This window comes from Sinohyriopsis cumingii, chromosome 5 (assembly GCF_028554795.1).
Source record: "Sinohyriopsis cumingii isolate HCF-2022 chromosome 5, ASM2855479v2, whole genome shotgun sequence".
Taxonomy (NCBI): domain Eukaryota; kingdom Metazoa; phylum Mollusca; class Bivalvia; order Unionida; family Unionidae; genus Sinohyriopsis; species Sinohyriopsis cumingii.
Window position 1 is genome coordinate 38,150,910 of NC_142965.1, and position 17,065 is coordinate 38,167,974.

General features: G+C 32.8%; 1 protein-coding gene across 1 annotated transcript; it reads left to right on the forward strand.

Annotated features, from left to right (window-relative positions):
• The first annotated feature begins 1,048 nt into the window (after positions 1-1,048).
• LOC149798970 (A-kinase anchor protein 14-like) lies at positions 1,049-16,660 on the forward strand. Its single transcript, XM_089957882.1, has 5 exons — positions 1,049-1,184; positions 3,955-4,221; positions 5,634-5,813; positions 10,804-10,856; positions 12,057-16,660. Exons 2-5 carry the CDS (start codon positions 3,961-3,963, stop codon positions 12,139-12,141), a joined length of 579 nt encoding a protein of 192 aa, XP_089814008.1. The 5' UTR covers positions 1,049-1,184; positions 3,955-3,960; the 3' UTR covers positions 12,142-16,660.
• Positions 16,661-17,065: the final 405 nt, after the last annotated feature.

The following is a 17,065-nucleotide window of genomic DNA, read 5'->3' on the forward strand; positions in this document are numbered from 1 at the left end:
TACTTATTTTGTAAGAACATAGACTCGTAACAATCTGTTCAGGAATTATTGTTGGAGGCATTTTCAAACAGTAACCACAAACCAATGTTAAAAGATGTTAGATGTTGTATAAATTTAATATGTACTTTTGCTTATATATATATATACATGTGTGTGTGTGTGTGTGTTATTATTGGAACATTAACATCAGTACATTTAAAAACATAGCATATAGTACTTCAGATATATTCCCAAGGGTATTTTTATCAGGCAGATTAAATAGCATATTCATAGTGAGATGGGTGGAGCAATGGGACGCTGTATATGAAGTTGGTTGTGCCAGAGTAATTTCATTTCTTGGTAAGATTTGTAGACATAAAATGACAAATAAAATGTGTTATATCCTCTAATGTGATTCAAACTATTTATTGTACGCCTATGTACCTTATCTCTCAATATTCATATATTCAAAGGACTTCATTAAATTTTTGACACCAAGTTATCAAATTCATTATAAAAATGAAAATGCACTTGGGATTGTAAATTCTGTGTCAGTATACAGGTTTTTTTTTAATTAAAAAAATCGTGGTCTAGCACGGTAATTTTAACATGTAAATAAATGTGAAGCTAATATTTACTATAAAAGTAAATATTTCCATCCTCTAAATTACAACTTGATTGATTACAAAAATTAGAAGTAACATAAAAGATCATCTACACTCCCCTAGATGAACAATTATTACATCTCCGCTTTTTGTTCCCCTGACATTTCTGGTAGCTACAGAGAAGCCAGAAAAAGGTCGAAGATCTAAAATTGTTTGTCTACACTGTCCTATTTTCCATGCTTCTGCTATTAAATTCAGGAGTATAATTTATATCTGTTATTTTAGTCAATGCAACTACGGCAAAGTCTCACATTTTGCAAGGGAAGAATGTCGATAAATTATTCAGCATTCTTAATGGCATTAACTTGGAATGACTTTTCTATTCTGTGATTATAATTAGATTTTTCTTCCGTTTTACGGAGTCTTTTTATGGTCGTTGTGTAAATTTAACTATCTGGCGGAAACGTAAACGACCATGGCAACACGTATGAACAAATGGTGTTATAGATTGGCAGTTTCCTGAACGTTGCACAATTATACAGCAGTTTTACGGGATTACTTCACTTTTCTTTTTTTTTTTTTCAAGTCGGTAGAGCAGAGGTAATACAACGGAACTATATAAAAGATGTTTGATGTATGAAAGCATACATAATTGATTCATAATACCATATGTTACATATTTTCGATGAAACTCATTTGCGTAATGCACCTCATTTGGTATTCTCCAACGTACGTTTACTATGTCACGCTTATTACTGCGGCAGCTGAACATTTCAGAATACAGCTGACGTATTGCAAACAAACTGATATAACCGCTATCTTTCCCAGCATCAAAATAACATTTGATTTAATACAGTTAAGAAATTTTTCATTGTTCAAATGTGAGTTTGGAAAATGTTGGTAGACTTTCATTTGGGTAAACCAGGTAATATGACATGCTGGCTTATATTAAATAGTGCTTCAAAAATGAGTATTTCTTAAATATAGCTAACCGTATTAATCATTGTTCTTTATATAAAAAATTATTTAATGAATGGAGAGATGTCAAATTAATGCACTTGCCAACATTTCTGTTTTCAAATACTTGATGTTTTGACTTTGATCCGCGTGTGTGATTAGGATTTTTAACATAGTTTTAAAAATTTTTCAGTCATATCGCTATGATGTCTGCAGTGTGGCAGTTTATAGTGATATCCAGCACTGGGGCATCGTGCTGCAGACATGTAGCATGATGTCCCACCCAGTCACATTATCCTGACACCAGGCCGACCAGTCCTAACACTAACCTCTTAAAGCTGAGCACCAAGCAAGGCAGCTGTTAGTACCATTTTTTAAAGTCTTTGGTATGACTCAGCTGGGAATCGAACCCACAACCTCCAGCTTCCTAGACAGACACTCTAACCACTAGGCCACCAGAGCGGTGACTTTCTGATCAGCATTTTGGTTTTAGATGTTCATAACTGTGAGTGTTTGAATATAGATGAAGATACTTAACTACCTTGATAAAACTTGCATTGACAATGACTGCACGAAGAGTACATTAAGAAGCAGGAAAATCAGCTTTGTACTTTAAAGATTTCCTTTTTTCTTAGTCCTACAATACAAAATGTATCTGCCCCCCATCCAATTTTCTTTCTTTCTGTCTATCTGAAGATGACAATCCTTCATTTACAAAGTTTATTTATGTGTCCTCTATGCTTTGTGCTTGTAAAACTAAATATTTGCATCACAAGTAAATCTTTTTGCAATAAGACCATGCTTTTTTTGGCAAAAGTAGATAGATGCAAGGACCAACACAGGTGTTAGGCTTAAAGCTTTTCAATATGTTGGTTGTTGATACAGATAATGGCATTAAGATTCACTGAGTGATTCCAGAGTCTGATCTAGAGCTAAAACTTCCATCTGTGTAAAAAGTAGAAGGAATTTTTTTAATGTATGCAATTAACATAATACAAATTAAGGTTTGCAGCTATGATACCCAATTCCTGATTCCAGAAATCATTTGATTTTATAGAAGGATTTGTTTAGAAATTTGTGTGAATCCCACAGTTGAGCATCTTAAAATAGACCATGTGATTGTACCCTTATGATAAATTTAAATTTTATTTGGTTAATAATGCTTGAGCTACCATATAAGCAGGAATGTTTATCAATACCAGATGTATAGTATGTAATTTGTGTATCCAATAATGTTCTCTGTCTTTCTGATTAATGTTGCTACTAGAGATTAGACTGGATGATTTCTTTAATCTGATACTGAACACAGTTTATGTTGTAGTCAGATTGGTTAAAGTGTTTAGACACCCAGGAGTCTCTTTATTTTGGATATCCCAAAAGTGTTTTTTTAATTCTCACTTTGAATTCAATTTTGGTTTCACCTGTGTATTGTTTTTGACAGAAATGTCAAGTAAGTAAATAGCATTACATGTAGTCCAGTGACTTCTTAAATTTGTGGGTTGTAAATGTGCATCTAAATATTTTAGATTTATCCATTTTCATGCAAAAAGTGCAATTAACAGTCTCACATACTCTGTGATTGATTTAACTGTAAAACACAGTGATTTAACTGTAAAACCTGGGTGTTTACTTGAAAACAGCTTTTAATAATTGATTGTTTAATGTAAAACCAATTCTCTGTGAAAAAATGGAAAGATTTGGAGTGCTCCAGGCAGTCTGACCTTTGTTACCCACGTTTACTTAAAAAACTTTTTTTGTTGTTTGTATGTTATACTGCTACTCAAATTGAATTCTGACTTCATGAAACAATCATGTCATTCAAAGCCCATTTGCATATGAAACAATAATGCCATCTGAAAAACAGTGCACCAGCTGCAACAGTAGTTTGTGATAATACAGCCCCCATAAACTGGTGCAAAGCTAATATCACATGATCCAGAAAAGCTGCACTAGTGGTTAGGGGTATATAAATGTTGCACCGACAAGACACAGTAAACAGTTGAACAAAATGAATCAACAAGACCTATTCCCTGTGACGAATAACAAAGATAATGAAACCAATTAGGGACCGGGCTTGACCAGACACCCCAGCAGATGGGAGGGAACGTCTCCACACTCCTTCAAGCAGTATCTTCCCATGATATTTTATTTGGATTGATAGAAATGACCATTGATATATATTTTGTGTTATTGAATTGAAAATAAAAGATTTTTGAATTAAGTGTGTTTCAAATATTAGTGAACCATTTCTAGATTGGTTTTCCATTTCAGCAGGTTTTTCTCATGAGAAAAATGTCTGCAACAGGGGGTCAAATGGGTGACATTATATGTATGCCAATGGACGTGTGAGTGTTTTGATGAATTTACATATATTTGAACTATTTCATTGGTTAATTATATATGTTATTTACAGGCAGCCATGTCAGCAGATGACATTTATGCTGACCAGGCCAAACGTTTGGTGGATGATGTCATAGAGTTGGCAATCAAGAGACTGGAAACAAACTTGTCACAGATGTCAGAAAAAGAAAAGACGTTTGAGTCTTTAAAAATGAATGAATGGTCAAGAGAATCCACTTTAATTAAAGAGGAAGACTATGTCGTCAGAAACATTGCTTGGTTGACTATAGGAGAATTTACCATTGAGAAAGCCCAGGAGAAGATTGATGCCTTTATAAAGGTATCTTATTACTTCTTGTTTATATAAATTGGTTCAGCTGTGCCTAATGCCTTCACCAATGAAACAAGTAAATTAAAAGGAAAATCATTGTGATATCTGACATATTCTTAGGTGTCAACATTATGACAGACAAAATTTTAATCAGCTTTTCTGTCATTTTTTGTGTCATTGTTACATGCTTTATGATATTATGTTCACAGATGTTAAATTAACTAGATAAGGATAGATACTGATCCAGTCCGCAAATGGTATTTTCTTTTCATTTTAGATCCTGTTTTTCACTGTAGATAGTTTTCATTTCATTCCTGTCAGAGTTATCTTCTCTGGAAAAAGTTGTCTTCTATCTTATGGGTCAGAATTTCAGACTTCTTTAGGTTGATCATGGACAGGAATAGTGATTTGGTATGTAAATATTATTTGTTTTGAGTGCATTATTATTACACATTAGGAAAATTTTGTTCTAATTTATTTTACAACATGAAAACTAAAAATCGTGGAGGTTACAAAGTAGTTATTAAAGTCTATGATGTAATATGAAATATTTTATTGCATGATAATTGTATATAATTATACATGACTTGTTTATTTGAGTTTCATTTTACAAAGGAACAAAGATCTCTAGCTTGAATTATTAGTCTGGGCTTTTTGAATACAAAGAAAGTGCTGGTAACATCCTCTTTCATCTTTCTAGATGTACTTATTCCTACTCTTCCTGCTGATCATCATTGTTACTTGTGGAAGCCATAATGATTACATTGATATCATTGTCAGTATAGTTCATCATTATTTAACTCAGTGTTATCATCATCATCATCATCATCATCATCATCATCATCACTGACATCATCTTTGTCAATGCTCAAGATTTATCTTCACTAATTAGAATTACCAAGGATTATTTTTTTTGTGAGATAGTGCCATACATGTGAGTGTCATACCATAAGATCATAAATGCCATATGACATAATACCTAAAAATATCAAAAGCAAATTTCAATGACACTCTCCGAGTTTTTATTTGGTAAATATAATCTTTAACTTGTGCATATTGGCAATAAATTTAACCCACTCATTCAGTAAAATAGACTGCTGTAGTTGCTTATTGGTTGGCATGCATGATTTATGACTAAAGGAATGCCAGTTCAAATCCCACCATTGGATTAACTTGGATCAGCTGTTATAGTGTGTCCTTGGGCAAAGCTCATTACTCCAGTTGTCTCAGCACTAAATAACCAGGCCACTTACTGAAAACAGCTAAAAGAACACAATATGACATATATAATATAACGTGTTAGATTCTCAACATGACAGTTATCTTTTTAGACCTGGGAACATGTCAGCATCTTAAAGCACAGACCATGTCATATATAATAGACATGTTTTAGATTCTTTACATTCCAGTTATATTTTCAGACCTGGGAATATGACAGCAGCTGGCTATACTGTATAGATTTCATGGGACAGGATTCACACCAGTTTGACACCCGCTTCCGATTTCGAGTCCGGTGGAGCATACCAACCAGGCGCAAACCCATACCGAGGGCCACTGCTTGTGTCTACTTCACGTTCCAAGTGTCAAAAATCAAACCAAAAGTAAGTGTCCATTGAAATCTTATGAATGATTCAGAGGTTATATATTATCACTTTTCAGGAAAAAATATTAATTGAAATAAATCAGAAAATTTTGATTTCTGAAATAGCTTTTCTGGTATATCTTATCCACCACTTTCATAGTTTAGCCTTTTTTTAAAAAGTTTTAACTATTTTAAACAATATTTAAAGAAGGAATTTTTTTTGTCTTTTTTCGGAATGAATCCTTTGAACTTATTTTTTTATTGCCAACAAGTAATAATCTTTTGACAGAGTTCTTTTTACTAAATTAATTACAAACTTCTTTTGAACAACTTAATGTTTGCCTGCATCAAAGATCAGTTATTGATGTTTCTGTTTAAACTTACTTTTTGTTCTTTAATACCAGAAAAACCCATATTTTCTTGGAGTTAATTTTACAGGAGAAAAGGTTTTTAATCTTACACATAATGTAATAGAAAAAGCATGAAAAATTAATATTTTGAAGAGTATCCCCATAATTGACCTTTAAGAAATTACCTGTGTTAACCAATCAGTTCATCAAAGACTTATTAATTTAGATATATAAGAAATGAACCTGTATTAAACAACCACCTCTCTTTAAAAGTCAATTTTTTCACTTCATGCAAGTAGCTGTTTAAAACATTCTTTTACTGTAATAAGGAAATTACTTGAATCTAAAGTAAAGTTCCAATGAACGTCATCAGTAAATATAAGGATGAATCTGCTCCACCATTTTGCTAAATATTTAATAGGTAAATTTGATTTATAGATTCTTTTTCATCACAAAATTAACAAGCACTCAAATTATTTGACTATGTATATCATATGACATACTTTACAGTTTTTAAAAAGTTCATAGATTTAAATATAAATACAAAAGTCACACAATGTTAATATTTAAATAAATCTCGGTACTTTCTTTACTGAGGGTCCTGAGTGGCCAAGTGGTCTAAAGTGCTCACCATTACGGATCACTGCCATCTCACCTCTGTCTGTGTGGGTTTGAGTCTCGAGTTCGGCCAATGTGGGTATGTGAGAAAGCTTGCCAGTAGCTTCTCGTGAGTTGGTTGTTCTTTCTGGGGTTTTCCCGGGCTCTTCCTCCACCATTAATACTGACTGCCATGTATAGCCTATCTTGTGCTGAAAAATGGCATTAAATCTTTTTTTTTTTTTTTTGTTTTTTCCTTTATTAACCCCGTAATAGGTTGACCAATGGGTCGGGGAACCATCCCAGGGTCACCTTACAATCAAACATTTCTGGTTATCAGATAATCTAGGGATAATAAATATAATCTACAGAGAAAGTAAAAAAGAAAACACACACACACACACACACACATATACACATGCATATGGCACACAATCTAGGTGACATGGCCTTTGTGATATTACAATATTTTGTTCCTGTTTACCATCAAGACAGAGACAAGTTAAATGTTCATTGTTGAGGTCCATTTTTGAAGAAATTGGTCCTCTTTTTTATTTACCTTAGCATTATATTTTTCAATGTTCTTATGCATTGCAACTATTTGCTTAAAGGCAAAAATAGAAGGATTTTTCATATTGAATCTGCAAGTATAAATATAATATTTTGCCAAAATAAGCAGAAAATTACCCAAACTGTCCAGTTGTTCACTTCCTAAAAATGTTTCTTTTTTGGACAGATGTACAATATTTGGGCAAAAAGGTGCAAAATCTTCAATAAAACGGTACCAAAACTGTGAAGTAATACTGCAGTCATAAAAGAGATGCTGAATACTTTCAGTTTCACTCTTACAGAAAGTACATTTGTTGTCATCAAATATGTTAATTCTTTTAAGAAAATCATTAGTAGCGATTATTCTATGGATTAATTTAAAGTTAAAAGAGATCAACTTGGTATCCTTGGTACAGCGTTTTGCCCGGCTGTATATATCAGACCACTCCTCACTACTTATATTTTTATTAAATACTTGCATCCAAGCTTCTTGCTTCGCAGTGTGTTGCCTTTTAGTTTCCTGTAAAAGATCTTTGTAAACATACTTGAGTGAATCTTGTTTTCGCAAGTTCGTTATTTTATCCTCCTGCTTATCAAAATTATTATGTACTAGATGGTTTTTTATGGCATCTTTCCATGCTTTAGGAATTCTGGATATTAAGGAGAAGTATTTCAAGAAATCATCGCTTCCAGTTTTTTGTTTTATTATCTCAAAAGGTATTAAATTACCGTGGTCATCTACTAGATCGTTCAGAATTTCAAAACCAGCTTCTGTCCAGGATTTGTATTGATAAATCATTTTAGGGGGGACAAAATTTAAAATACTCATGGATAGATACTCGTTAGGACTTTGCGGTTCTTTTTTCCAATTAGATACTGCCAAAATTACATCTCTCCAAAAACTGTTTTTAATGAACTTACTTAATTCTTCTAATTTCCTTCTCCCTAAATTCCAAATATTCTTTTTATTTCTGAGTATAGTTGTATTGACTAAGTTCTGCCACGTTCCATCTTCCTTTTCCAGCAATCTTTTAACCCATCTTATCTTAATATACCTAATGACTGAAAATATGTGTATCATATTTAGTCCTCCCTCGTTTTCTGGGGAAACTAGTATATCACGTTTTATTCTCTCTACTTTTCCACCCCATACAAATTTAAATAACATGCGATTTAGTTCTGCTTCAACTTTTGCTGATGGGTTAGGAAGTGCTGAAAAAAGATGTATGAATATGGGCAGAACAAGAGTCTTTACAACAATTACTTTACCAACTATTGACAGATGTCTTTGACTCCAGCTTGCCAGTATTCGTTTTGTCTTTGTTAGTTTCTTCATATAATTAATTTCCACCATCTGTTGTAAATCTGGAGAAAATTCTATGCCAAGGAGTGTAAAGTTCGAAGAGGACCAAATTAGGCCCATTTCGGGACATATTCTTTCATTAGAAAATTTCCTGTTTCCAATCCAAATAGCTTTTGTTTTTGTTATGTTACATTTAAGTCCCGATAATAGAGAGAAACCTTGCAAGATATTCATAGTTGCTTCAAGAGAAAAACTAGATCCATCAAGAAGAATAAAAGCGTCATCGGCATACTGACCCAATTTATATTCACTGGCATCAAAGATTACTCCCCGTACATCCACGTTTTGCTTTAAAGTTATAGCTAAAATCTCAACCCCAATGATAAACAAATAAGGTGCAAGGGGATCTCCTTGACGACATCCTCTTTCAAGTCTAAAAAAAGATGACATATGTCCATTATTTATAACACAACTATTAGAGTCATTACAAAACAGCTTAAACCACTTACAAACGGAATCACCAAAATTAAAAGATTGTAGAGCTTCTTCCACAAAGATCCAGTTAATTGAGTCAAAGGCTTTTTCGAAATCCATTAACAATAATAAACCATATCTGTTTTCATTCTCAAGTTGGTCCATGATATCATATAATAGTCTGGTGTTTTCTCCAATGAATCTACCCTTCATATATCCTTTCTGAGTATCGCTGATTATTGATGGAAGAACCTTTTTAATCCTAGCTGCAATTGCTCCCGAAGCAATCTTATAATCAGTATTTAAAAGTGATATAGGTCTCCAGTTTTTAAAATATCTTCTGTCTTTTTCCTCCTTTGGTAGACATGTGATGACTCCTTGAGTCTGAAAATCTGAAAGTTTTCCTACAGTATATCCGTAATTTATTGATCTACATATAAATCCCCCCAGAGACTTCCAAAACAATTTATAGAACTCTACAGTGAATCCATCCGAGCCAGGACTTTTTCCATTTTCCATCCGTTTTAGAGACATACCGAATTCATTAATTGTAAGCAGACCCTCGCATGATTCTCTTTCCTCTCGACTAAGTTTAATATTGTGATCAAAACATCTATTTCGAGTTTCTTGAGTAGCCTCGTCATCAAGCTGAGCTATTCTACTTTTGAACAATTCCATATAAAACTGTTTTTGTGCTTCTAAAATATCTATTTGGTCAGATATATTTGTCCCATCATCTAAAATAATTTCCTTTATTGTCTTATTAACATAGTTTCTTTTTTCAAGATTTAAAAAGTACTTTGTGCTTTTTTCCCCAAATACATACCATCTAGCTTTAGATCTTAATATAACACCTTCTATGTATTTTTTCCTAGATTCCTCTAATTCTGCTTTTTTTCTCTCTAAATTTTCCAGAATTTCCTCATTTATGTTATTCGACAGTCCCCCCTGAATTTCTATTATTTTCTGCTCAATTTTCTTTAATTTTTCCCGTTTCTCTTTTGATTTCCTAATAGAATAACATATAGTTTCAGATCTTATTTTCATTTTCAAAATTTCAAAGAACATTTGGTCGTTACAGGAAAGAGAAACATGGAGAGAGTCATCTTTATTTCCCCCTACATAATATTCATTTACAGTGTCAGTTATACACTTTTTGACCAAATCAGTATACTCAGTGTTCCTCAACAGTTGGTTATTAAATTTCCAATATCCTTTTCCCCTTGGAAACGTTGAAAACGCCACACTCAAAACAATAGTTGAATGATCAGTCTTGTACCCTGGTAAGATACATGCATCAGCTGTATTCATATGAATGTCATCCGATACAAGAAAGTAATCTAGTCGACTTTGTTTCAAGGGAGATTTTTGCCTCCAGGTATACATCTTTAAGTCTTGGTTGGAATTTCGCCAGGGATCAATTAATTCCAATTCGTTTTTCAGGTCTTGAATCGCTGCCCTAGACTGTTGGTGTTTGTCATGTAAAATATTATAAGTATCCAAATCTAAGTCTTGAACAGTATTCCAGTCTCCGCACATTATAATTGATGAGTTCTCAAAAAATAAAGTCTCCTCCTTTAACTTTCTAAAATGGCATTAAATCTTACTTCAACTACAACAACATTCTTTACATACACAAAATCTATGCTTTATTTGCAGTCATTTCAAGTAAAAGTCAACATGGCATAAGTATTGTTAGCATAAATAACTTAAATGACAAATTTTCTACTTTTCAGAACTATCCTGTCGAAGTGTACTATGTATTTGAAACAAACAGACTTGTTCACAGGTAAAACAAGCCATATTCCATGTCATTGCTTTATGTTCTGATACCAGAAATTATACATGTGGTAGGTTCTTATTCGTCATTTTAAAGAAATTTACAAATTAAATAAATGGTTGATTTGCTTCAGAGAGAGAGATTTCTAGCTGTTCTCACTGTTTGGACAATTTCCGTGACTAAATTGGTAGGTGTTTCAGATGAGCAGGGAAGCATCATATGTACCATATATATTCATTTATATGTCAAATCAACTGCAAACAACATAGATCAAGATCTGATGTTGTATAATGTGCCAGTATATCAGCGTCTATTGTTTGTTGTACAGATGTTTTCTAACAAACTGAATAGACCCAGATTAAGTGGCATGTTATGCTATGGGAGAGCTGGATCTGTGCAGTTTGCATTTGGACTCAGCTTATAAGTGAGCATAGATGATGTGAGAAATAGTTGTTTTATATCATCATTTATTAACAACTGTTTATAATACTTTCATTAATGTATTGATGGACTTGACCATTATAAGGTCATTGGTAAGCATTTTGAAAACAGAGGGACTTAAAATGGATTAAATGATATGTTGTGTCTATTTTAATCGACACTTGTAATTTCAGGTACACATAGCTGTGATATGTGTGTGCATAAATGTACTTATTATATTGGTTGTCATCATCATTATTATTGTTTTCATTTTCATCACCATTATTGTCATCATCATGGTCATCATCTCTCAGGGTAAAATCATCATAAACAAAAATGAGACATTATGTCCCATTTATGAAGGCACTAAAAGTGGGTCACTAAGACATCCAGAATTTTACCTTTAATAACTGGGCGTTCTTATTCCAAAACCCATCAGAATTCTCCTATGGTCATTACATTTGCAATGAGAGTGCATCTTGGGATCAACCTAAACTGGGCCCCTTGCACCTGCTTTCTAGGTTTGTCTGAGCATCTCTTAAGAATCATGTTTAGACTTAATATTTTCAATACTTCCACTTCAATCATAATCTTTTTATGAGGATTTTCTGACAAAATCTACAAAAGAGGAAGAATCTTGTTAGTTCCTGCCCAAAAGCAACATGTCACCATTATCATTATTATTACTTCTTTTATGCTGCTGCTGATTTTTTAAATGTAAGGTTATGAATTATTATTTCTATTATTATTATTATTTCTATTGTTATTATTATTATTATTATTTTGCAGGCCTGGAGAATCACGCTTCAGAGAAAAATGGCTTAAAGACATTATAGAAAGTAAAGTACTGATGATGCAAACTGTCGCATTTTAAAACAATCCTGATCTGGCACTGTACTACAATCATCCATTGTTTTTTTTTTTTATAAATAAAAGTGGAACATCAATGTTGTAAGGAGAATTATGACTCAGGTTTGTTTTTGGACCTAGTGTACAGAAATTTCTAAATCTGGTCTTGTGATCATGGCATTAGACCAGATGTTGAATTGTAATTAGAATGGACCTTAAAATTGTTTAACTATATTAAGCAAACATGGAATTCACTGCCAGAAATATTATATTATATTAAGCAAATTATATTATATTAAGCAAATATTATTGTACCTATATGAAGGTCAGAGTTTCCTCAAACTCATCCCACCTCGTTTCAGATATTTGGAAAGTTTTGTTAGGCTGGAAAGTCTGAGCATATCTCTTATGCAAAAACATTGCTGAAACCATGTAGTATCGGCATAGGGTAGTTATTCTAAACAGGGCTAGTGAAATTGAGTGACATTTTATCAAACTCTGCTTACCTGATATCATCAGTATTCTGCTTCTTGTTATCAGGCAGGTAGGTTTGATATCATGTTGCTTATTTTACATGGTGACTACCATGTGCTGCTACCATGTTTTTTATGTTGAATTCCATGTATTTTTGGCAGTGAATTCCATGTATTTTTGGTAGTGAATTCCATGTATTTTTGGTAGTGAATTCCATGTACTTTTGGTAGTGAATTCCATGTATTTTTGGCAGTGAACTCCATGTTTTTTATGTTGAATTCCATGTATTTTTGGTAGTGAATTCCATGTATTTTTGGCAGTGAATTCCATGTTTTTAATAGGGACTATACTATGACATAACTGTCCAGATATTTAAAATGGGGAAGGGGGTTTAGAGGACACAGGAAATAAATGCTTTAATGAGATTCATGCCATACCTTTTCTTGTTCAGTTGGTAACGCATCAAATATCATTATTCCTCAGATTTTAAACACACACACACACACAAATACACAAACACACACACACACACAGAGCTTTTCGATGTAAATGTTTAACGAAACATGTTTTGACTGTTTGTTTATTTTTAAATGTTTATCTTGCTTTATTTTTGTAGGTGTATACAGGATAACAAAAAAAACAATAATTTGCCAAATATATTTTGATTTCTTGTATATGTTGATTTTTGTGGTTGTGTTTTCAAAATATCTTTTGATAAAATCATCCTGGTATCAAAATATTATCCAGTTATATTGAAATTTATAATTTAAAGGTTGTTGAATCTGTTGTTTAGAAGTCCTCTTTTAGATGGTTTAATTCTCACTTTGCATTGCACCTTGTAATTATGTATACTATGATTATTATTATTGGCAGAGTGGTCTAAGGCACTCACCTTTGCCAATCACCACTGCCATCTCACCTCTGTTGAGTTCAAGTCTGGGGCACTACCAATGTGGTTAAGTGAGAAAGCTCACCATTAGCTTCCTGTTGGTCAGCGTTTTTTCTGGAGTTTTATCAGGTTCTTCCTCCACCAGTAATACTGGCAGCTGTGTATAGTCTGTCATGTGCAGAAAAGTGGCATTAAATCTACAAAAACTAAATTGTTAATATAATTTTTAAATGTCACACAAGATGATGTACGTGATTGATAGCTATATGATGATTATCCTTTATACAAGATTATGATCTCTTTAGCTTAATTTCCAAGTAAAAAAAATACATCATTGTACAAATGGAAAAATAAAACCATGATTTCAAAATCCATTATTTCTTATTGTTGTCAATGAAATATAGAGTGAGCATCCAAGTTTCCAAAATCCTCATAGAAGTTTATGAAAATAAAAATGTTTGAAATTTTCATCACTTTACATAATATTATTGAAATTTCGAAACATTTAATCTTATTTAGCAGGAAATGTAAGCTTTTATTAACAAATAAATATTTTATATGAAAGAAGAATCCCTACAGATGAATTGATGTTCTACCATGCGTATAGATTTTCTAGAAATTTGAGATAAGAGTTTCTTCTTTTTAACTCTTGAATGTGGATATTCTTTAGTGATAATATTTTCAAATTAGCCACTGTAGCAGCCATATTGGAAATGAGATTGGCTCCATTTTAATTTGGAACAAAGGCTCCTTTTTAATTTGGGACAAACAAATTAGAATTAAAAGACATTTGGTGAAAATCCCATACCAAAATGCCCATATACCTGGGAGAATTATTGACAAAATTTTCAATATGTTAATTATAGCAGCTGTATATGGTATCAGATCAGTATTGTTTTCATTCAGGACCTGCTAGATGTCGTAATTAGTCTTCCTGTGAAAACCTTATGTCTCTATTTATTAGGAGTTGCAATAACATGATTTTCAAGATGGCTGCCTTGATGGCCATACTGGATATCAGTACATCAGCACCATTTCATTTAGAAACAACATTATAGGAAGTTTTCTGGTGTAAACAATGTAGATTTGATGATCCTTTCAAGTACAGTAATGATAGCAAGAATTTCAAAATGTCAGCTGTTACGGTCATATTGGATATTAGACAAGCACAATTTTTATCTAAGATTGTCTATATACCATTAGAAGTTTTCAAGTGAAAACCACATACTAATACGACTTCCCATTTATTTGGAGTAGCAATAACACTATCTGAAAGATGGCTGCTGTGGAGGCCATATTGGTTGTCAGATTAGTACAGAATTCATTTAGGATTAGCTAGACATCATAAGAAGTCTTTCAGTGAAAATTCTGTGTTGATATGACCATCCATTTAGGTGCAGTAGCAATAAGATTCTCAAGATGGACACTGTATATTGGACACTATACTGGAGGCCAGGCAGCACTGTTTTCATTTAGGACCAAATATACATTATTGAAAGACTTTTAGTGAAAACACAATGCAGAAAAGAGACCTTCTGTTCAGTGAGGAGAAGTGATAAGATTTTTAAGAGGGTCACTGTGGTGGCCATATCAGACAACAGATTGGCACCATTTTCATTTGGGACCAACTAGACATCATAGGAACACTTTCAGTGAAAACACAATGCTCTTATGACCATTAATTAAGGAGAAGCAGCGTTAACAAGATGTCTCAGCAACACCATTTTCATTTAGGACCAACTAGGCAATGGAATGAGTGTGTGTGTGTGTGTGTGTGTCTGTGTATGTGTAAAGTTTCATGGCAGTCTCAAAGTAGTTTACAAGGAGTAGTGATAGCAAATGTGTTTACCAACAGACAGACATCAGAAGGGAAATGATGTTCATCAGACAAACAATGAACAACATTCCATCCCATAAGCTCTTTTGCTTTATGACCAGAAGAGTGAAAAATAAGTTAGAGTAGGTCATTCTATGTACATGATAATTTTATTGGACCTAATCCCAATGAGCCTGAGAAGCTGCATAAATGACACTTTTTTATTATAAAAAACACATCTGTTGAAAATACTGCATATTTAGTTCTATCAGTGCTGAAAAGAGCTGATAGCCTGATACCCAGACCCTTATTATTTCAGACTGGTCCCCTTCTGTATTCCAAGTGAGGAGTGTATCAGGCTTGTCAAAACAATAAATCTAATTTACCTGAGAAAGCTTTGATCATGTTGATGAAATGTGAAAGTTTATTTTCAAATTGAAAGAATAGTAAATTATTAATATTTATCTCAATGTATGCCCTTATATTTATGAAGATTGTCTACTTATATTTCTGTTGAAAGCTGTAAACGTTGTGTACAAAGTGAACCATGTAACCTATGAATGGGGAACAGATTGCCTGGGTTACCTATAATTAGTGCTTCCTTGGCTTTAGCATACATGTAATTCTGCCAGAGGTAGGACAAAATACCATTTTGAGTGTATACATGAGGCTAGCATAATACACAACAAGGTGTTAATTGATAACTTTATTGTTGTAATCTGGAGAGTTTAGACCAAATGTTTTTTGAGGTATTATATGTAAGAAAGCCATCAGAAAGTGGTAAATGGTAACTTTTGTGTCTGATTAAAAAATGGCTATCCTTAGGTGAAGGTGAGATATAAAAAAGAAAGACAGCCAAAAGTTTTTTGTTGTTGCAGAAACACTTCTGTAAGTGTTTTGATTTTTTTAATGATCTTGTTTAATTGCTATTTCATTGTTCAACTTCATTTCAAGTTACAGATGAATGAATAATAATTTAGGGTTGCCACATAGCCGCTTTTTCCCAGAACTTTCTCCTTTTCAGTCCTTAAATCTCATTACAGATACTGATACACCCACTCTCCCGAGTTTTCTCATTTGTAAAAGTTCAAATATGGTAACCTTAAATAAATGGGCTGTCCATTACACATACACTAGTGTAATGCAACACTTGTTAAACATATAAGGAGGCAAATATAAGGAACATCAAAAGTGTAAAGAGAAACTGTATAAAGCAAGACATGCTTTACTTCAGATACTAATAAACGTAAACAATGCTGATCCAGTGAGTAAGGAGGATAGAGCATTTAGACAATGGTTGACCTCAAGACAAAAGCATTGCACTATGTGAAATATTTTGAGATCTGAATAAACAAGATAATTTCATATCATTTTGTTTTTTATTTTTTCTTATTTGAAGCACAGTATCTACAATACTGTATGACAAATAATAATAAAAAATCTACAATACTGTATGACAAATAATAATACAAAATCTAGGGCAATGTTTGAAATTGTAGTCCAGGCTTATGGAATTTGAGTGATTTTTTAAGTCGCCAGCTATAGGCCTGTGTCTAAAATAAAATCTTCTTTGAGCAATGTTGTATCCAAAAAAAGGGATAAATTTCCTTAACCTTTCACAAAAATTTCAAAAGTCTCTGGGAACCAGAAATGGGATCTTACTACCACCATTTATTAGAAGACCAAGAGAATTTTGGAAATCTTTTGCATTTGCTTTCATAGAGTGCAGGTAAAAAAATTGACACATCTGTTTTTGTGACTAAGTAAGGT